The sequence below is a fragment of the Mirounga angustirostris genome, unplaced genomic scaffold (genome assembly GCF_029215605.1).
Source record: "Mirounga angustirostris isolate CCGP_5_RB_7025 unplaced genomic scaffold, mMirAng1.0.hap1 SCAF_8, whole genome shotgun sequence".
NCBI classification, from domain to species: domain Eukaryota; kingdom Metazoa; phylum Chordata; class Mammalia; order Carnivora; family Phocidae; genus Mirounga; species Mirounga angustirostris.
In genome coordinates this window covers 70,647,034-70,669,533 of record NW_026991716.1, presented here as the reverse complement: position 1 = coordinate 70,669,533, position 22,500 = coordinate 70,647,034, and the positions used below count along the sequence as shown (strand labels likewise).

The window sequence follows — 22,500 nt, the reverse complement described above, 5'->3', positions numbered from 1 at the left end:
TTTAGTTTTTTTCCACGCTTTACTATTTAAAACAATGACTCATTGGATATTCTTGTACTTATGCCATTTCACACTGGATATGGTTTTCCAAGATAAATCCCTAGAAGTAAAATTGCTTGGGTCAGAAAAAAAAGGTGTATTTTACATTTTCACAACTATACTAAATTGCTCTCCAAAGAGATTGTATGAGTTTATATGCACCAGCAATGGAGTAGAGTATGTATTTTCTTACAATCTTGTCAATACATAGTAACGTCAACCTTTTTGATCTCTGCTATTTTGATAGATAAAAAAATGGTATCTCATTATAGTTTTTTTAAAGTTTTTATTTTAATTCCAGTTAGTTAACATACAGTTTTATTTAAGTTTCACGTGTACAATGTAGTGATTCAACAATTCCACGAATCACCCTTTGCTCATCACAGACAAGTGCACTCCTTAATCCCCATCACTTATTTAACCCATCCCCTCTGCCACCTCCCCTCTGTTTGTTCTCTATAATTAGGAGTCTGTTTCTTGATTTGTCTCTCTCTTTTTTCCCTTTGCTCATTTGTTTTTTTCTTAAATTCCACACATGAGTGAAATCATACGGTATTCGTCTTTCTGTGACTGGCTTCAGCATTATATTCTCTACCTCCATTCATGTTGTTGCATGGTATCTCATTATAATTTTAATTTACATTTCTTTTGAGTGAGGTGTGTCTCTTTTTAAAAATCTGTTTAAATTTCCTTTTTTTTTGAGAAATACCAAATTCTTTGAGTTTTATTCTGTTGGTCTCTTATTTGTAGAGACTATATGTTAAGGAAGCTTTTTCTCCTTTTTTGTCTTAAAATTTTTTTAATGTAGATTTTAAACTGATTAAATTTATTAATATTTTACAACTCTTGAATTTCAGATCATACTTAGAGAGGCCTTTTGTACTTTGAAATTATAAAAAAGAGTCTCCCATGCTCTCTTCTAGTGCTTTTATGGTATTATTTTTATGTTTGTCATTGACCCATCTGGAATTTATATTGGTGTAAGGTATAAAGTAAGTAAAGTACTATTTTTTTTTTTTTCAGGTTGATACCTAGTTGTTTTGATACTTGGTATTTAATTATCATCTCCTCCTATGGTCCTATGGTGAAGGACTTTCCAGGCACAGAGAACATTATCACAGTGCCTGGCTCTTAGTAAAAACTGAATGATGAGAGGGTTGGTTTTTGTGGTGGTGGTGATGAAATGATTTTAGGGGGTAAAGGTTTGAGATGGGATTGCTATAAAGATGGTAGACTTAAGTGTGCTTATATCTTGTGGGGACATAGCTAGTAGAGTGTAAAAATACAAGAGAGAAGGAATGAAGCTTTTGGAAAGAAAGAGGTGGACTCCAGAGTACAAATACAGAGGTTAACTTTAAGCAGAATGGAAAAAAGGAGGTGAAGATGATTAGTATAGTTCTAGGATACTGTGGATGTGAAGGTGAAAAGTTGACATACTTTTATTTATCTTTTTGAAATAGGAATTAGGAGAACTTTATTTATTTTTAGGGGCACTTAAATATAGAGGTAGTTGTAAAGCACTTGAGGAGAACAAGAGGTAGATTTTGTATTTTTTACTTTCTCTTTCTTTCCCTTTTTTTTATAGGTCACCCTTGCAATTATGGATATTTAAAAGGATCAGACAGTGTGGAGGGGGAGTTCCCCTCCTCACTCCCCCTTGGTGCTTGACTCCAGGAATAATTTATAAACTGTGGAAAGTTTTTTTTTTTTTTTTAATAGAGAACTTGCATTTGATATAAACTTTATAGAACTATTTATAATTTTTTGATTTATGTGCCAAAATAAATTGTACAAAGATATATAGTTTTATACTCTTGCCATTGAGGATTTAAATTATAATCCTAAACAGGTCATTTATTCTCTATAAATCTTTCTGAATAGCACCTTTTGTCCTGGCTTTTTTATTTTTAAAAATTAATCTTAACTGACTACTCCGAAGAACTAAACTAAGCAGTATAAAAACAATTAGGATGAATTCTTCCATCCCTGACTGCACATCAAAGTGTCGATCCCTGAAGCATGCTTTGGATGTCCTTTCTGTGGTAACAAAGGGGAATGAAAACCAGATTAAGGCCTTTCTCTCCAGTTATTGTTACAATGCTGCAACTATCAAAGATCCTTTTGGCAGAAATGCCCTCCACCTTGTTTCCTCCTGTGGAAAGAAAGGAGTGTTAGATTGGCTTATTGAGAAAGGAGTGGATCTACTGGTGAAAGACAAGGAATCAGGATGGACAGCTTTGCACAGAAGCATTTTTTATGGACATATTGATTGTGTTTGGTCTCTATTGAAGGTAAGTGTCATTTGTTTATTTAAAACTATTTGTTCTGGCATATGCTTTTCTTAGTCTTTTTCAGACACCCCATTTATTTTCCAAAGATTTGAGTTTGTTCTTAATCAGTTGTTTGATATCTTTTACTATTGTAACTGACTCGTCTTTAGAATTCAAATCCATATATATTTTAATTTAGACTTGTTATGATGTAGAATTTTAAACATATACCAAAGTTTACAATACATAATGGACTGTTGGCTAATTATGTGTTATATATATCCTCACTGCCTTTGTTTATCTCACACTATTTTGAAGTAAATCCCACACATTTTATCATTTAATCCGTATAACCTTTTAGTATTCTTAAGAAAAATGGTTTACTTTTCTTTAACTTTTATTAGCTACTTTAAAAGGGCACTAGTTACTGAAATACAACATTTAAGGACTGTTTTGGATAGTATGCTTATTTCTTGTTTGGCTAGGATAAAGTGTTTATAGTTGTAAAAATAGTAATTAGAATCAGTTTAATTTATTTGAAATTTCCCATCAAGTAGATTCAATCTAGGTTTGTTGTACTGTATAGTCAAATAATGAAATGTTTTGAGATATACCCCAATGTCATTTCACTAATGAATGCACATTAAAAACTCAGAATCAGAAGTCATGAGTTTTAAATTGAATTTTTTTTTTTTTTTTTGTACAGGCATTTTATCATGTTTGTAGAGGACACAGAAAAGAACAAAACACTTCCTGTCCTCAAGGAACTTATGGTCACATTAGGGAGCTTATCTTCAGTGTCTTCATCTATTTTTGAGTTTAAAAAAGTTTACTAATAGTACTGTTAATTCCTCTTACATCTAAAACATTTGATTTAGATGGTTTAATTCTTTACTGTAATCTATTTTATACAGAAAGTTAGGTTGGTAAGAGTTAAAGCATCTTATCAGCTCTACTCTTACCCTTTCCCACATCTAAAACCTCAGCTTTTTTCCAGTTTCTGCTAGAAATTTGGATGACTCCAGTCCTATAAAGCTGGAGAGCATCCTTGGATTTTCTGTTGTCATAGGAGTTGACATTCAGGTGTCAGGATTTGGGGCTTCAGTTTGAAATAGGATCTGATCTGAATTTTGGACCTTCCCTCCCTTTGGGGTTTCATTTCTCTTTAGAAATCCTCATTCTTTCCTCCTTGGATAAGAGAAGCCAGGAAATTTGTGCCTTCAGCCACCTTGCGCTTGACTTGACTGTCTTTTATTATCATCGGAGCCCTATTGATCAATGATAGATATCTAACAGTGGATGCATTGCACTGATAAAATTTTCCCACAAAAACCTTTTCCTATCCATTTAGTATTCATGTCTCAACATGGTATATCCTTTTTTCTTTTGACCTTTCAACATCATTTAATTGGAAGAGCTGCAGTGATTGGAGTGTGCATGTCAGTTCCACTTCTGGACAACTGTAGCATATAAGGTATTATGACAACTATAGCCCTTAAGGTATTATGGTTGGCAGAGAGAGACCATACACAAATATACATTTTATTTTTACTTTTTTAAGATTTTATTTATTTATTTGACAGAGAGAGAGACACAGCGAGAGAGGGAACACAAGCACGGGGGCTGGGAGAGGGGGAAGCAGGCTTCCCACAGAGCGGGGAGCCTGATGTGGGGCTTGATCCCAGGACCCTGGCATCATGACCCGAGCTGAAGGCAGACGCTTAATGACTGAGCCACCCAGGCGCCCCACAAATACACATTTTAAATAAATTGCATTTGATAACAACTTTATAGCTATAAGACTTTTTAATTGCCAAAACAAATTGTACAATAAATATACACCCGCACTGTCAGTTCCTGATTGCCAAAGATAAAAAAAAACAAAAAACAAAAAAACAAAAACACAAAACCTCAGCAGAAACTACTTGTCTACCAAAAGCTGGAGGAGAGACAGCCTATCTTATGCATATCTTCTTTGGCTCCTTGGTTCCATGACAAGATGAGTGGCTGGCAAAGACTGTTTATGCTTGTAGTGTCCTGCTGTTTGTTACTGCTATGCCGTTGTTTTTTCATACTGGTGGTTTACTTACTATTCTGGAAAAACTTGCTTTAATTTTCTTCATTTATAAATAGAACTAACTTAATCATAAGATTGCATGGATTAAATGCTAACCTATTTGTAAAGTATTTGGAACAATTTTTTTTTTTTTTTTTTTTGAGTGCCTGATGTGTGCCAAGCACTAATCTAGGTCCTAGGGATATGTAATGGACACGACAGACAGAATCCTCTTTTTTTGTTTGAGTTTTTATTTTAGTAGAAGGAGATAGACTGAAACCAAATAATTAAATAAACAAATAGGACAATAAATGTTGGTGTATTAGACTTCTTATTTCATAGAAACAGAAGCTAACTAAGGTTCCCCAAGCAAAAGCTATTTTATTAGAGGGATATCAGATACCTCACAGAATAGAACGAGTCATGAATAAGAGTAATACAATTAATTGTCAAATCATGAATAAGATAAATCTCCTCAAACTAAAATAGAAGAGTTATAAACTAAGTAGAACTGATCTGAAGTATCTCCCACCTCCCTGCCCCAGGATAATTAGATAGCCGGACCAGTTTATTAAAACTATTCCTAGTTTATAATGTTAAAACCATGTCATTTGAATATAAGAGAATGCTTATTTTTTTGTTTTCTCTAGTTATGAGGGCATCTAGCCAGTGTATCCAACAGTATTATCAAAGCTTTGAAGAATAGGCTTGAAAGAAGGAGAGTAGAATACATCCCGTCTTACCCCACTAGAAATTATTGTCTCAAGATAGTCTTTTTAAAAAACTTTTTTTATGATGTTAATCACCATACATTACATCATTAGTTTTTGATGTAGTGTTCATGATTCATTGTTTGCGTATAACACCCAGTGCTCCATTCAGTACGTGCCCTCTTTAATACCCATCACCAGGCTAACCCATCCCCCCACCGCCCACCCCTCTAGAACCCTCAGTTTGATGAACCACAAGAGACTATGGACTCTGAGAATCAAGATAGTCTTTTGATTCTGACTTTTTTGGCAGTATACGGGCAGCAATAGTGAGAGAGCCATATTAAACTCATTCAATTTAGCTCATAACCAGTTTGGAAAAATTAGTGTATCAGATACTTCTCTTGAACCACTTCATATAATTTTGGCCTCATCTCTTATTCTAGCCAGTTGTGTACAGGCTTCTAGCAGCTTTGTATAGGTATAAATCTGCAGCTTGTTTCTAGCATCTACTGCTTGCCTCTTTTATGTCCCAAAGCTTGGCATTCATGCATGACCAGCCAAAAGTACAGGAGAGTTAAATCCCTTTTAGAGCAACTCTTTGCTAATGAAGAATGGGAACTGGGGGTAAACCTTTACCCTTTTTATTCCTCAACTGGAGAATTACTCTGTGATATATTGTATAAGGTTCCCAGAATTTCCTGGCAGGATCGTGCACAAGCCTTAGCAATGGCCTACTTGATAACACATCCTTGTATTGGTTTTTCCTCCTTTTATTTACTCTTCTGGTCCTCACTTTCTAGGATCTCTTCCCAAGGAAATTACCTGCATGCCAGTCTTTATCTTACGCTTTGCTTTGGAGGAAGATAGTCAAAGCAAACAAAAACAGTTCTCTGTATTTGCAGACAGACCTATCCAGTAGTGTTATTAGTGGTTTGTAGTGGAATAGCTGTGTCTAAAGTGCATCTGCTCCTTGTTGTGGAGCATTCTCATGAAATGCTCAGGTTTATAAGCCTGGTAATACTTAGATGCTATTTAACAAGGTAATGACTTTACTATTTTGGGGATATGTAAAGAATTGATCTTTAAATAAATAGGATAGACTACACACTGGTCCTGCAACCTTAGACTTTAAGATGAGTATATTAGAAAATGTCAGAGTCTACCATATATCTAGGGAGCTCTAATGGCCAAACAAATGTAGTCTTACGCAGTTGGGGCTACTTAGGATGATGCAAATGTATGTGGTCTTACTTAATAGGGTCCAGTTGGTAAAGTTTAGGAAAATTTATAATTTATAAAAAATAAAAAAATTATAAAAAATTTATAAAACTGGCAAAATAAACTCTCTAGGGATCTCGGTTTCTGGGATCCCATTTGTCACCTTCATAGCTTGGAGCACTTTGTCCTGGAATCTGCCTTCATTTCTCTTAAAAGGTTAAACTCCTGGCTTCTCACATGGATTTATTATATCTAATTTTTTTAAAGTATTAGGTAACATATGACTTTAAATTTATCAAAATCTTAGATCACTTTTTTTTTTTTTTTTTTTTTTTACTGGTTAGCTCGTTTGAGTATTTTTTGCTCATTGACAATTCTTGTGAAATCAAGTATTATAACCATCTGGAACATAATGAACTTAGAATTGGTTTTAGTTTGTTAGGAATCCATTGTTACAAGGTAAGAGGAGATTCTTCTTTCCTAAGTAACCTAAAACAGAAGATTCCAACATGTCACACAGTTTAATAACTTCATAGTTCTCTGCCTGTAACTACCCAAGTGAACTGTGTACAGACAGGCAGTGATGACCTGCACAGATTAAAATAGAGGTAAGTCTAATTATTGAATGTCATATTAAACTATCAGCAAATACAAGAAGTTATTCTTTTTTTTAATTTAATTTTATTATGTTATGTTAATCACCATACATTACATCATTAGTTTTTGATGTAGTGTTCCATGATTCATTGTTTGCATATAACACCCAGTGCTCCATGCAGAACATGCCCTCTTTAATACCATCACCAGGCTAACCCATCCCCCCACCCCCCTCCCCTCTAGAACCCTCAGTTTGTTTCTTAGGGTCCATAGTCTCTCATGGTTCGTCTCCCCATCCGATTTCCCTCCTTCATTTTTCCCTTCCTACTATCTTCATTTTTTTTTTTTTAAAGCATATAATGTATTATTTGTTTCAGAGGTACAAGTCTGTGATTCATCAGTCTTACACAATTCATAGTGCTCATCATAGCACATACCCTCCTCACTGTCACTCAGCCACCCCATCCCTCCCACCCCCCCACCATTCCGGCAACCCTCAGTTTGTCTCCTGAGATTAAGAATTCCTCATATTAGTGAGATCATATGATACATTTCTTTCTCTGATTGACTTATTTCACTTAGCATAATACCCTCTAGTTCCATCCACCCGTTGCAAATGGCAAGATTTCACTTTTTTTTTGATGGCTGCATAATATTCCATCGTATATATTATACCACATCTTCTTTATCCATTCATCTGTTGATGGACATCTTGGCTCTTTCCATACTTTGGCTATAGTGGACACTCCTGCTATAAACGTTGGGGTGCATGTACCCCTTTGGATCACTACATTTGTATCTTTGGGGTAAATACCCAGTAGTGCAATTGCTGGGTCGTAGGGTAGTTCTATTTTCAACTTTTTGAGGAACTGCCATACTGTTTTCCAGAGTGGCTGCACCAGCTTGCATTCTCACCAACAGTGTAGGAGGGTTCCCCTTTCTCCGCATCCTGCCAACATCTGTTGTTTCCTGACTTGTTAATTTTAGCCATTCTGACTGGTGTGAGGTACCAAAAGTTATTCTTGAAAAGGAGAACGTTTTATATTTAAAAACTGTAGTTAAGTAATAACAATATGAATTGAACATTGCTCTCTGTCCCTCCTGCCCCCCTTCCATTATATTTTAAAAGATAGAAAAGTATGGTGATAGGGATAGGGTGTCTAACTGCCTTAAATAAGTGGGACAGAAAATATTCTGTTTCATGTTTGATTTTGAACTGTGAAGATAGATTACTTTAAATTCATCCCTAAAACACATAAACACACATTCTCAGGTTTTTTAAGGATACTATTATTTATATATGATTTATAAGAAGCCATAACTAAACAGTGCTATAAAAAATTTAAGTACAAAGATGAAAACTTATATCACACAAATAGAAATAAAGAACTATAATTGTCTTTAATGTAAATACTGGATATAACAAAGTTCAAGGCAAGAAGAGATGGGCCCTACGTGATCACATTATATTTATAAATACTAAATTCTAATATAAGGACTGCTGTGCCATTACCTTGAAGTTCTTATAGCCCTTAACTGAACTAGACATGGAGCATGGCTTTTTAAATATGTAAAGTGTAGTGCATGCACAGGCACAGACAGACCCAGAGCTAGGTCCTTCTAGGCAGCCAGACTTGCCTTACCATAGAAAATTTTCACATCTAGTTCATTTTGATTTTAAATGTTACTTACTTTATTTCCTCAGGTTTTCTGGTTCTTATTTTAAGAATTAGATATTTGATTTTTCTTAATTCTCTTGTGTGTGTGGAAAAAAATGTGGTGGGCATAGGAGGTAACTTAAAGACTTTTTTCGTATTTTTTTTTTTTTTTTTAGCATGGTGTTAGTCTGTATATTCAAGACAAAGAAGGCTTGTCAGCTTTGGATCTTGTAATGAAGGATAGACCAACTCATGTAGTATTCAAAACTACTGGTAAGAAAATTCCATAAATATATTCCATTAAAGTACAGCTTAGAAAATTTTAATGAAACTTTGTTCTTATTAAAATACCTGAGAAAATTGATTTGTGTGTGGATATCTGCAAAGAACTTTTACCTTGGTGTGTGTTACCTGATAATTTTGGGTTTTTATTCAGAACACTGGTTTATTTTGCATTTTCATTTTCAATCTATACTATGTAAGAGTAAAAACACACCCTAAGTGGGAAGACAGAACTGTAACTACTGTAAAGTAATTAATGTGTGTCCAGAAATTAACATCAATACTTGAGGTAGAGGGGGAAAGGAAGTGATTCTTCTACCCTCACATCCTTCTGATCTTACTTATTTCTCTAATTTGTTTGCCTTTGAACTTGGAAAATGGAAATTGGTGGAAAAGGAGAAGAGTTTTAAATGGGGCCACTCTATAATTTGCATTTAAGTAGTGAGCAAGCTAAGTAAGGACACATTTTTCATTTTTATTTCTACTTTGGATACTGTATTGCAAGTTATAATTATAATTCCATTCAGGGAATTTATATGCCTTCCAAAATAAAAATGAAGACTTAGATCATAACTTAGCTGTGATTAAGTTTTATCCCACTTTAAAATAGTTATTACCCTGATCACGAGTGTGATTTTTGCGTCTATCAGGAGCAAACTGTTGAAGTTAATGTTTCTGTAGGAACAGTAACTAATACCACATTTGTTTCATCTAGAACCCTTATATGTATGTATATAATATATAAATAATATTACTACATATATTATGTATCTCTTAGTAACATTCTGTATTTAAATAACTATAATTATTGTTTTCATGGAAACTAAGTGGATATGGCAGGTGGTATTTTACTCATTTGGCAGTTAAACTAGCTGCTAACGAAACAAGAAACAAGTGTTAGATTCCTAACATTGAGATAGCCCTGTGCTGATTTGGATTTTCTGGTTTCTGTTCCTAGAATTAGATAATATGTTAATAGTTTCATAATGTAAAAGATAATGTTGATATCATCTTTCTAAATATGCTGGTTAAATTAGTTCCTGTAAAGAGTCTGTGTTTGAGGTAAACTGATTAGTATATATATAATTGAATTCAACTGATATTTGTTTTAAAATATAAAAGTATAAAAATTAATTTACATTTTAGATCCTACAGATGTCTACACTTGGGGAGATAATACGAATTTTACCCTGGGTCATGGAAGCCAGAATAGCAAACATCATCCAGAGTTGGTGGATCTGTTCTCCCGGAGTGGGATTTATATCAAGCAGGTATTTTGAAGTACAGTCTGAGTACTTTTAGAGATTAAAAAGAACTTTTGTGTTTGATAGTTTATCTTTTCATGTGGATTATGTTAACTTTGTTGAAGGGATAATAACACTTAGAAATCAACAGAACTTCACGAATTCTGTATTAGATTTTGTGTTAGCTTTAATCATATTTACATTGTGTTAAATACCATAAAACTATGAGATGTTTGTGCAAGCAGTGTTAGAAATTAGAAAGCCCTATAGAGATACTACTTTTAAAGGTAGAGCTCGTATACATTTTCTAGCATTTGTTTTCATTTCACAAAAATTAGAGTTCTTCATATTGTTTCTCAAGTGAATTTGTTGTTGAAACTCAGTGTTACTAGTTTTAGGTGAGCGAACCTGAGTTCTTAAATATAAGTAATTATAAAATTCTAGTTGGTACAATTGAAAAGTTTTGGTCTTTGGTCTTAGTTCATTATGTTGGATGATGTCTTCCACTTCCATAGATTTTGCTACTGTTGACATACTCATCTTTTTCCATAATGCAGTGTGTGTGCGTGTGTGTGTGTGTGTTCATCTGAGCTTAACTAGGTCCTTAGAGTCCTTAAAATGCTCTTCCACCCATTAGCAGCCACTAACGATTGATCACAGTTGGGGCACTTACTTAGAGAAGATTCCTGTTTTCCTTCTCTGAGTTAATCCATGATCTAGTCAACTTTCATGAGCTGAGCTTTTTCAGGAGCAAGGATTTTTAAACAAAAGTGAAAGAATAAATGGTAGCATTGGTAAACCAGAGACGTATTATACCTTCTGGTCCTCAGATATATGTGCGGTAGAGGAAATGAGCATTTTCATCCTTGGTTAGGATGAAATAGTACACTTATGGAGAAAGCTACACTTAAGGCAAGGAAGTGAGAATATTTTGTGAACAGATTAAGGGTATAAGGAATTTTATTTACCACAGAGTGAGGGTTGAAGCAAGCACTGTGGATAGGTTAGGAAAGAAAACTGTAAATAACATTTGGAAAAGAGAAGGCAAGTTTTATGGGAATATTTACTGAGCACCAGTTATATAGAGAGCCCCATTAGTCACTGAAATGGGCTGATTCTATACTGCTATGCAGCAGAAATTATTAATCTCAGCATAATATATTCCAGAGAATTAAGATGAAAAGGCATAATCACTTATCTCCTTAAAAAATTGAGGTTTTAAGGTTGTAACACTTAAACTCTGCTATTGGTTGTTGAATATAAGTCAAATTATAGAATGGCATTCTAATATTGAATATAAAATTGAACAAAATGTATTATTTCTGGCTTCAAAAAATGATTTTTCCTTTACAGATTCTAAGTTTGTATTACAAATATGAATACAATTTTGGGTTTTATTTTTAGGTATTTGTGGTATAGTTAAGTGAGATAATGACTTTTTATATTACTTATGATAAGTATATGTAGTCACAGAACTTACCAAGTAGTTAAAGGATATGTGTAAGTAGAGCTTGTAATTCAGCTTCTAATTTTGTTTTCCATAAGAACTTGTCTTTCTGGAAAATAATTCTGAGATTTCTTTATTTTGTAATCATTTTTTATATTCAAAGTTAGAAATATTTATAGATGACATAAGAAATGTAAATGTACCTTTTTTTAAAAGTAAGAAAAGAGGATTTTTAAATAGTATTAAGATAAAATTAATATACTGAATATTAGATGCTTTGAAAAATAGCAGTGTGGTGTAGAGGTTAAGTATGTACGTACATGCAAACAGGCATACTTTGATTTATTGCACTTCCCTTTATTGGACTTCATAGACACTGTATTTATTACAAATTGAAGGTTTATGTCAGTCCTGCACTGAGTAGGTATTTCATTGCCATTTTTCCAATAGGATTTCCTTACTTTGTAACTCTGTAATTCTCTCAATATTTCAAACTTTTTCATTAGTATTATATAGTTGACCCTTGAAGAAAATGGGGTTTGGGGCACTTGACCCCTCCATGCAGTCAAAAATCCTTGCATAACTTCTGACTCTCCAAAAAATTAACTACTGTTGACTGGAAGTCTTACTGAGAACATAGTCAATTAGCACATACTTATGTGCATTATACACTGTATTCTTAGAATAAGGTAAACCAGAGAAAAGAAAATGTTATTAAGAAAGTTATAGAGAAAAGAGAATACATTTAAAGTATTATACTGTATTTACTGGAAAAAATCTGCATATAAGTGGATGCGCACTAAAGTTCAAACACGTGTTTTTCAGGAGTTAACTGTATTTCTTCTGGTGATCTGTAATCAGTGATCTTTGATATTACTATTGTAATTGTTTTTGGGTACCACAAACTACATCCAATATGAACTTAACTGATAAATGTGTGTGTTCTCACTGCTCCACTGGCCATTGTTCCCCTATCTCTCTACCTCTTCTTGGGCCTCCTTAATTCCTTGAGACACAAATTATTGAAATTAGGCCTGTTAAGAACTCTGAAATGGCCTCTAAGTGTTTAAGTGAAAGGAAGAGTTGAATGCCTCCTCATTTTAAATTAAAAGCTAAAAATGATTAAGCCTAGTGAGAAAGGCAGAGATAGGCCAAACACTAGGTCTTTTGAACCAAAGAGTTAGCTAAGTTGTAAATTCAAAGGAAAAGTTCTTGAAGGAAATGAAAGTGCTACTCCAGTGAACACACAAATGGTAAGAAGGTGAAACAGCCTTATTACTGGTATAGAGAAAGTCTTAGCGGTCTGGATAGAAGATCCAACCAGCCACAACATTCCCTTCAGCCAAAACGTAATCCAGAGCCAGGCCCTAACTCTCTTCGATTCCATGAAGGCTGAGAGAGGTGAGGAAGTTACAGAAGAAAAGTTTGACGCCAGCAGAGGTTGGTTGGCTCATGAAGTTTAAGGGAAGAAGCGGTCTCTGGAACATCAACGTGAAGGTGAAGCAACAGGTGCTGATGTGGAAGCTGCAGCAAGTTATCCCAAAGATCTAGCTAAGATCATTAATGTAGGCAGCTACACTAAACAAGATTTTCAATGTAGACAAACAGCTTTCTATTGGGAGAAGTCAGTGAGTGGCTTCACAGCTTCAAAGGACAGGCTGACTGTCTTGTTAGGGCTTAATGCAGTTGGTAACTTGAAGCTGAAGCCAGTGTTCATTCACTTAACCAAACTAAAAATCCTAGGGTTCTTAAGAATAATGCTAAATCTCCTCTGCCTGTGCTCTAAAACTAGAACAACACCTGGATGACAGCACATCTGTTTACTGCATGGTTTACTGAATATATGTTTTAAGCCCACTGTTGAGACCTAGTGCTCAGAAAAATTGATTCTTTCAAAATGTTACTGCTCATTGATAATGCACCTGGTCACCCAAGAGCTTTGATAGACAGGTACAATGAAATTCATGTTATTTTCATGCCTGCTAACACATTTATTTTGTGGGCCATGGATCAAGGAGTCATTTTAACTTTCAAGTCTTATTATTTAAGAAATACATTTCATATGGCTATAGTTGTCATAGGTAGTGATTCCTCTTATGGATCTGGGCAAAATAAATTGAAAATCTTCTGGAAGGGATTCACCATTCCAGATGCCATGAACATTCATGATTCATGGAAAGAGGTCAAAATAGCAACATTAACAGGAGTTTAGAAGAAGTCGATTCCAGAGGAGCAAGATGGCAGAGGAGTAGGAGACCTAAATTTCATCTGGTCCCAGGAATTCAGCTAGATAGGGATCAAACCATGCTAAACACCTATGAACTCAACAGGAGATCGAAGAAAAGAATAGCGGCAACTCTCTGAACAGAAAAGCGACCACTTTCTGGAAGCAGGGACCCAACAAGCGGCAGATCAGGGGAGACTCCCCTTCCTGCCCCAGGAGGAGGGGCGTGGGAGCGCACCACAGGAATCTGCTGCGTTTGGAGACCATACAGGGTCGTGAGCCAGAGATAGAAATGTTCGGTCACAGACCTGGTGAGCATGGAGTGCGGCCGGAGACTGGGGAGACGGGAGTGATTGCTTTTCTCTGGGGGGTGCACTGAGGAGTAGGGCCCCGAGTTCTTGGCTCCTCCAGGGTGGAGATTGGGAGGCCGCCATTTTCACTCTCGTCTTCCAAAGCTGTACGGAAAGCTTGTAGGGAACAAAAGCTCCCGAGAGCAAACCCGAGCAGATTACTTAGCCCGCCCCGACAAGGGTGGGGCAATTCTGCCTCCGGCAAAGACATTTGAAAACCAGTGCAACAGGCCTCTCCCCCAGAAGATCAGCAGGAATAGCCAGCCAAGACCAAGTTTACCGATCAATGAGAACTGCAGAACTCCAGCACTAGGGGAATACTGCACATAGAATTCATGGCTTTTTCCCATGATCCTTTAGTCCTTCAAAGATAATTTTTAAAATTTTCTTTTTCTTTTTTTTTTTTTGAATTTTTCTTTTACCCTTTTTCAGCCAACATCTTATCCCTTTTTTAAAAAATCTTTTTTATTTTCCATTTCTAGAGTCATATTTTATCCCTTCATAGTAGTTAACTTTATTTTTGGTGTGTATATATATATATATGTTTGGTGTGTATATATATATATGTTATTCTCTCTTTAAAATTTTGGGATACAGTTTCTTCCAACAGACCAAAATATACCCTAAATCTCTAGTGTATGGCTTTGTTCTAGTCTCCTGCCTGATCACATTCTCTTCCTTTTTTTTCTTAAATCCACTTCTTTATTTTTTCAACCAACTTCTTATCTATTCCTTTTGTAAAGTCTTTTATAATTTTCATCTTTACAGTCATATTCCATCCCTTCATCATATTTACCCTTATTTTTGTACATATATAAGTTTTCTTTCTTTAAAATTTTGGGAGGCACTTTCTTCTAACAGACCAAAATATGCCCAAAATCTAGTGTGTGGCACTGATCTATGCACCAGCCTGATCATATTTGATCATATTCTTTTGTTTGTTTTTTTTTTTAACTTTTTCTTTTTCTTTTTTCTTTCTTTCCTCCCCCCTGGTTTCAGGTCTCTTCTGATTTGTTTAGTGTATATTTTTCGGGGGCCGTTGTTACCGTGTTAATATTATGTTCTTTCATTCATCTATTCTCCTCTGGACAAAATGACAAGATGGGAAAAATCACCTCAAAAAAAAGAATGAGGCAGTACCGACTGCCAGGGACCTAATCAATATGGACATTAGTAAGATGTCGGAACTAGAGTTCAGAATGACAATTTTAAAGATACTAGATGGGCTTGAAAAAAGCATGGAAGATATTAGAGAAACCTTTGCTGGAGAAATAAAAGAACTAATCTAACCAAGCTGAAATCAAAAAGGCTACTAAGGAGGTGCAATAAAAAATGGAGGCTCCAACTGCTAGGATAAATAAGGCAGAAGAGAGAATTAGTGATATGGAAGACCAAATGATGGAAAATAAAGAAGCTGAGAAAAAGAGAGATAAACAACTACTGGACCATGAAGGCAGAATTCGAGAGATGAGTGATATCATCAGATGAAACAACATTAGAATAATTGGGATTCCAGAAGAAGAAGAAAGAGAAGGGCAGAAGGTATATTGGAGCAAATTATAGCAGAGAACTTCCCTAATTTGGGGAAGGAAACAGGCATCAAAATCCAGGAGGCACAGATCACCCCCCTCAAAATCAATAAAAGTAGGTCACCAACCCGACATCTAGTAGTAAAACTTACGAGTCTTCAGAGACAAAGAGAAAATCCTGAAAGCAGCTCGGGAGAAGAGATATGTAACCTACAATGGTAGAAACATTAGATTGGCAACAGACCTATCCACAGAGACCTGGCAGGCCAGAAAGGACTGGCAGGATATATTCAGAGCACTAAATGAGAAAAATATGCAACCAAGAATACTATAACCAGCTAGGCTGTCATTGAAAATAGAAGGAGAGATAAAAAACTACCAGGACAAACAAAAACTAAAGGAATTTGCAAACACGAAACCAGCCCTACAAGAAATACTGAAAGGGGTCCTCTAAGCAAAGAGAGAGCCTAAGAGTAACATGAACCAGAAAGGAACACAGACAGTATACAGTAATAGTCACCTAACAGGCCATACAATGGCACTAAATTCATATCTTTCAATAGTTACCCTGAATGTAAATGGACTAAATGCCCCATTCAAAGACACAGGCTATCAGATATGCCAGATAAAAAAACAAGACCCATCGATAATGCTGTCTGCAAGAGACTCATTTTAGACCCAAAGACACCCCCAGATTGAACGTGAGGGGGTGGAAAACCATTGACCATGCTAATGGACACCAAAAGAAAGCTGGGCCGGCAATCCTTATATCAGACAAATTAGATTTTAAACCAAAGACTGTAATAAGAGATGAGGAAGGACACTATATCCTACTTAAAGGGTCTATCCAACAAGAAGATCTAACAATTGTAAATATCTACGCCCCTAACATGGGAGCAGCCAGTTATATAAGGCAATTAATAACAAAAGCAAAGAAACACATTGACAAGAATATAATAATAGTGGGGGACTTTAACACCCCCCTCACTGAAATGGACAGATCATCTAAGCAAAAGATCAACAAGGAAATAAAGACTTTAAATGACACACTGGACCAAATGGACTTCACAGACATATTCAGAATATTTCCACCCCAAAGCAATGGAATACACATTCTTCTCTAGTGCCCATGGAACATTCTCTAGAATAGATCACATCCTAGGTCACAAATCAGGTCTTAACCGGTACCAAAAGATTGGGATCATTCCCTGCCTGTTTTCAGACCACAGTGCTTTAAAACTAGAACTCAGTCACAAGAGGAAAGTCGGAAAGAACTCAAAAACATGGAGGCTAAAGAGCATCCTACTGAAGAATGAATGAGTCAACCTGGAAATTAAAGAAGAATTAAAAAAAATCCAAGGAAACCAATGAAAATGAAAACACAACTATTCAAAATCTTTGGGATGCAGCAAAGGCAGTCCTAAGAGGAAAGTATATAGCAATACAAGCCTTTCTTAAGATCGAGAAAGGTCTCAAATACACAACCTAACCCTACACTAAAGGAGCTGGAGAAAGAACAGCAAATAAAGCCTAAACCCAGCAGGAGAAGAGAAATCATAAAGATCAGAGCAGAAATCAATGAAATAGAAACCGAAAGAAAGTAGAACAGATCAATGAAACTAGGAGCTGGTTCTTTGAAAGAATCAACAAGATTGATAAACCCCTGGCCACACTTATCAAAAAGAAAAGAGAAAGGACCCAAATAAATAAAATCATGAATGAAAGAGGAGAGATCACAACCAACACCAAAGAAATACAAACAATTAGAACGTATTATGAGCAACTCTATGCCAGCAAATTAGATAATCTGGAAGAAATGGATGCATTCCTAGAGATGTATCAACTACCAAAACTGAACCAGGAAGAAATAGAAAACCTGAACAGACCTATAACCACTAAGGAAATTGAAGCAGTCATCAAAAATCTCCCAACAAACAAAAGCCCAGGGCCAGATGGCTTCCCAGGGGAATTCTACCAAACATTTCAAGAAGAATTAATACCTATTCTTCTGAAACTGCTCCAAAAAATAGAAATGGAAGGAAAACTTCCAAACTCATTTTATGAGGCCACCATTACCTTGATCCCCAAACCAGACAAAGACCCCATCAAAAAGGAGAATTACAGACCAATATCCTTGATGAACATGGATGCAAATATTCTCACCAAAATACTCGCCAATAGGATCCAACAGTACATTAAAAGGATTATTCACCACAACCAAGTGGGATTTATCCCTGGGCTGCAAGTTTGGTTCAACATCTGCAAATAAATCAATCTGATACAATACATTAATAAAAGAAAGAACAAGAACCATATGATCCTCTCAATAGATGCAGAAAAAGCATTTGACAAAGTACAGCATCCTTTCTTGATCAAAACTCTTCAGAGTATAGGGATAGAGGGTACATACCTCAATATCATAAAAGCCATCTATGAAAAACCCACAGCAAATATCATTCTCAATGGGGAAAAACTGAGAGCTTTTCCCCTAAGGTCAGGAACACGGCAGGGATGTCCACTATCATCACTGCTATTCAACATAGTATTAGAAGTGCTAGCCACAGCAATCAGACAACAGAAAGAAAGAGAAGGCATCCAAATCGGCAAAGAAGAAGTCAAACTCTCACTCTTTGCAGATGACATGGTACTTTATGTGGAAAACCCAAAAGACTCCACTCCATAACTGCTAGAACTCATACAGGAATTCAGTAAAGTGGCAGGATATAAAATCAATGTACAGAAATCAGTGGCATTCCTATATACCAACAACAAGACAGAAGAAAGAGAAATTAAGGAGTCGATCCCATTTACAATTGCACCCAAAACCACAAGATACCTAGGAATAAATCTAACCTTTGCCAAAGAGGCAAAGGATCTGTACTCAGAAAACTATAAAATACTCATGAAAGAAATTGAGGAAGACACAAAGAAATGGAACAACTTTCTATGCTCATGGATTGGAAGAACAAATACTGTGAAGATGTCAACGCTATCTAGAGCAATCTACACATTTAATGCAATCCTGATCGAAATACCATCCACTTTTTTCAAAGTAATGGAACAAATAATCCTAAAATTTGTATGGAACCAGAAGAGACCCTGAATAGCCAGAGGAATGTTGGAAAAAAAAAAAAAAAGCAAAGCTGGTGGCATCACAATTCCGGACTTCAAGCTCTATTACGAAGCTGTCATCATCAAGAGAGTATGGAACTGGCACAAAAACAGACACATAGATCAATGGAACAGAATAGAGAGCCCAGAAATGGACCCTCAACTCTATGGTCTACTCATCTTTGACAAAGCAGGAAAGAATGTCCAGTGGAAGAAAGACAGTCTCTTCAACAAATGGTGTTGGGAAAATTGGACAGCCACATGCAGAAGAATGAAACTCCTTACACCACACACAAAAATAGACTCCAAATGGTTGAAAGACCTCATCGTGAGACAGGAGTCCATCAAAATCCTAAAGGAGAACACAGGCAGCAACCTCTTCGACCTCAGCCACAGCAACTTCTTCCTAGAAAGATCACCAAAGGCAAGGGGAGCAAGGGCAAAAATGAACTATTGGGACTTCATCAAGATAAAAAGCTTTTGCACAGCAAAAGAAATAGTCAACAAAACCAAAAGACAACTGACAGAATAGGAGAAGATATTTGCAAATGACATATCAGATAAAGGGCTAGTATCCAAAATCTATAAAGAACTCATCAAACTCAACACCCAGAGAACAAAGAATCCTATCAAGAAATGGGCAGAAGACATGAACAGACATTTCTGCAAAGAAGACATCCAAATGGCCAACAGACACATGAAAAAGTGCTCAACATTGCTCGGCATCAGGGAAATCCAAATCAAAACCTCAGTGAGATACCACCTCACACCAGTCAGAATGGCTAAAATTAACAAGTCAGGAAACCACAGGTGTTGGCGGGGATGCGGAGAAAGGGGAACCCTCCTACACTGTTGGTGGGAGCTGGTGCAGCCACTCTGGAAAACAGTATGGAGGTTCCTCAAAAAGTTGAAAATAGAGCTACCATATGATCCAGCAATGGCACTACTGGGTATTTACCCCAAAGATACAAAAGTAGGGATCCGAAAGGGTACGTGCACCCCGATGTTTATAGCAGCAATGTCCACAATAGTCAAACTATGGAAGGAGCCAAGATGTCCTTCAATAGATGAATGGATAAAGAAGATGTGTATATATACAATGGAATATTATACAGCCATCAAAAGGAATGAAATCTTGCCATTTGCAACAATGTGGGTGGAACTAAAGGGTATTATGCTGAGCAAAATAGGTCAATCAGAGAAAGATATGTATCATGATCTCACTGATACGAGGAATTCTTAATCTCAGGAAACAAACTGAGGGTTGCTGGAGTGGTGGGGTTTGTAGGGATGGGGTGGTTGGGTGATAGACATTGGGGATGTTATGTGCTATGGTGAGCACTGTGAATTGTGTAAGACTGTTGAATCACAGACCTGTAGCTCTGAAACAAGTAATACATTATATGTTAAAAAAATATATATATATAGCAGGAAGGGAAAAATGAAGGGGGGGAAATCGGAGGGGGAGATGAACCATGAGAGACTATGGGCTCTGAGAAACAAACTTAGGGTTGTAGAGGGGAGGGGCGTGGGGGGATGGGTTAGCCTAGTGATGGGTATTAAGGAGGCACGTACTGAATGGAGCACTGGGTGTTATATGCAAACAATGAATCATGGAACAGTACCATCAAAAACTAATGATGCAATGTATGGTGATTAACATAATAAAATTTAAACAATTAAAAAAGTGGATTCCAACCTTCATGGATGATTTTGAGGGGTTCAAGACTTCATTGGGGAAAGTGAGTGCAGATGTGGTGGAAATAGCAGGGCAACTAGAATTAGAAGTGGAGCCTGAAGTGGGCCTGAATTGCTACCATCTCATGATCAAACTTGATGGGCTGAGGAGTTGTTTTTCATGGATGAGCAAAGAGAATGGTGTCTTGAGATGGAATCTACTCCTGGTGAACATGCTGTGAAGTCTGTTCAAATGACAACAGAGGATTTAGAATAGTTTATAAACTTAGTTGATAAAGCAGTGGCAGGGTTTGAGAGGATTGATTGCAGTTTTTGAAGAGGTTCTGCTGTGGGTAAAATGCTATTAAATAGCATTGCATGCTACAGAGAAATCATTCATGAAAGGACGAGTCAGTTGATTTGGCAAACTTCACCATTGACTTGTTTTAAGAAATTGCCATAGCCATCCTCACTTTCTGCAAGCATCACCCTGATCAGTCAGCAGCCATCAACACTGAAGCAAGACCATTAACCAGCAAAAAGATTGTGACTTGCTGAAAGATCAGATGATGGTTGGCACTTTCTAGCAATAAAATATTTTAAAAATTAAGATATGTAAATCATTTTTTTTTAAAAGACACAGTGCTATTGCATACTTAACAGACTACAGTATAATTTAAACATAACTTTTATATGCTCTTGGAAACCAAAAATTTATTTGACTCACTTTACTGGGAAATTTCCCCTATTTTAGTGATCTAGAACCAAACCCACATTATCTCTGAGCTATGCCTGTATTTAAAACTGCTGTTGATTTTCTGTTACTTCTTTTTGATGAAGTTCAGTCATTTAAGTACCCTTATCTTTTGGTAAGAGTCTGTGAACATGTAATTCTGTGTCAAGAGGGCATGGAGGGTGTTGGAAAGATGGCAGGTAGAAAAGGAAATGGGAGGAGAGTAAAACTTGAAAACAGAGAATTATTTAAAGTCATGTAATGATATTAGAGATATATTAGACAAAATCAGAGATATTAAAAGGACATATTATCTAGCCATCAATCCCTGTATAGGGGATGTTGTTTTTTTTAAAATACACTTAAGCCATTTCCATTATTTTCTTAAATAACATATATCAGTATTTGTTAATATTTGTGCTTCGTGTTGCACTGCCCAGTTCTTGTTTGGGATTCTATAAAGTTGGAAAACAGCTGGCTACTGCTTTTTGTAGTTGAACATTTGAGATTTTCATGTCCTTTGTTTAGTCTCTTTTGTGGGTAACATATTTCTAATTTCTTTTTTGTTCTTATTCCCATTTGTCAATGTTTGTAGACATGGTTTTAAAATAAAGCGTATATATTTTTAATTTTTATTATAGAACATGTTCAAATTAGAACATATAATAAATCCCCACTTACCCATCATCCAGCTTAAATAGTTAGCAGTAATTTATTTTTTTTATAAAATAAAGGATATTTTATTCAGAGAAATTTAACAATATTCTTTTGTTTTTTCTTAGGTGGTGCTTTGTAAATTTCATTCAGTGTTTCTGTCTCAGAAAGGGCAGGTTTATACCTGTGGTCATGGTCCCGGAGGACGTTTAGGCCATGGAGATGAACAGACATGCTTGGTAATTGAAATGTCATTACACATTTTAGGTAACTTCAGTAAAATTTCCATAACACGGAAACTTCAGTTAATTAAAAAAATATTATTTTTAATCTACTGTAAGCGGAGAGTAATATAACAATTGATAGTAGAGTTAAATAAATTAGTTGGGTCACTTGGGTGGCTTAGTCAGTTAAGCCTCTGACTCTTGGTTTCAGCTCAGGTCCTGCTCTCCGGGTCAGGGAATAGAGCCATGTTATGGGCTCACTGCTCAGCAGGGGCAGTAGGTGAGGGGAAGCAGACTCCCTGTACACTCTCTTTTTCCGTCTCTCTGAAATAAATAAATAAATCTTTTTAAAAAAATCAGTTTCTTGGTATATCATGTTCAAATTAAAGGATTTAGATATACCGAATTCTAAAGCATCAAAGGAAAATTATATTTTGTATTTGGCAAATACTGGGACAGGAGAGCATATAAATA

General features: G+C 35.9%; 1 protein-coding gene across 6 annotated transcripts in view; it reads left to right on the top strand.

Annotated features, from left to right (window-relative positions):
• IBTK (inhibitor of Bruton tyrosine kinase) overlaps positions 1-22,500 on the top strand; it is a 109,198-nt gene that overhangs the window by 8,069 nt on the left and 78,629 nt on the right. For 4 of the 6 annotated variants that reach the window (XM_045867158.3, XM_045867155.3, XM_045867156.3 and 1 more), the window contains exons 2-5: positions 1,625-2,330; positions 8,728-8,824; positions 9,980-10,104; positions 21,931-22,041. In XM_045867158.3, coding sequence (XP_045723114.1) covers positions 2,010-2,330; positions 8,728-8,824; positions 9,980-10,104; positions 21,931-22,041 — 654 coding nt within the window. In that variant the 5' untranslated portion in view covers positions 1,625-2,009. Of the gene's footprint in view, positions 1-1,624; positions 2,331-3,015; positions 3,784-6,627; positions 6,905-8,727; positions 8,825-9,979; positions 10,105-21,930; positions 22,042-22,500 lie in introns of those variants that run through there. The other 2 variants (XM_045867161.3, XM_054505447.2) reach the window with 2 other exon arrangements.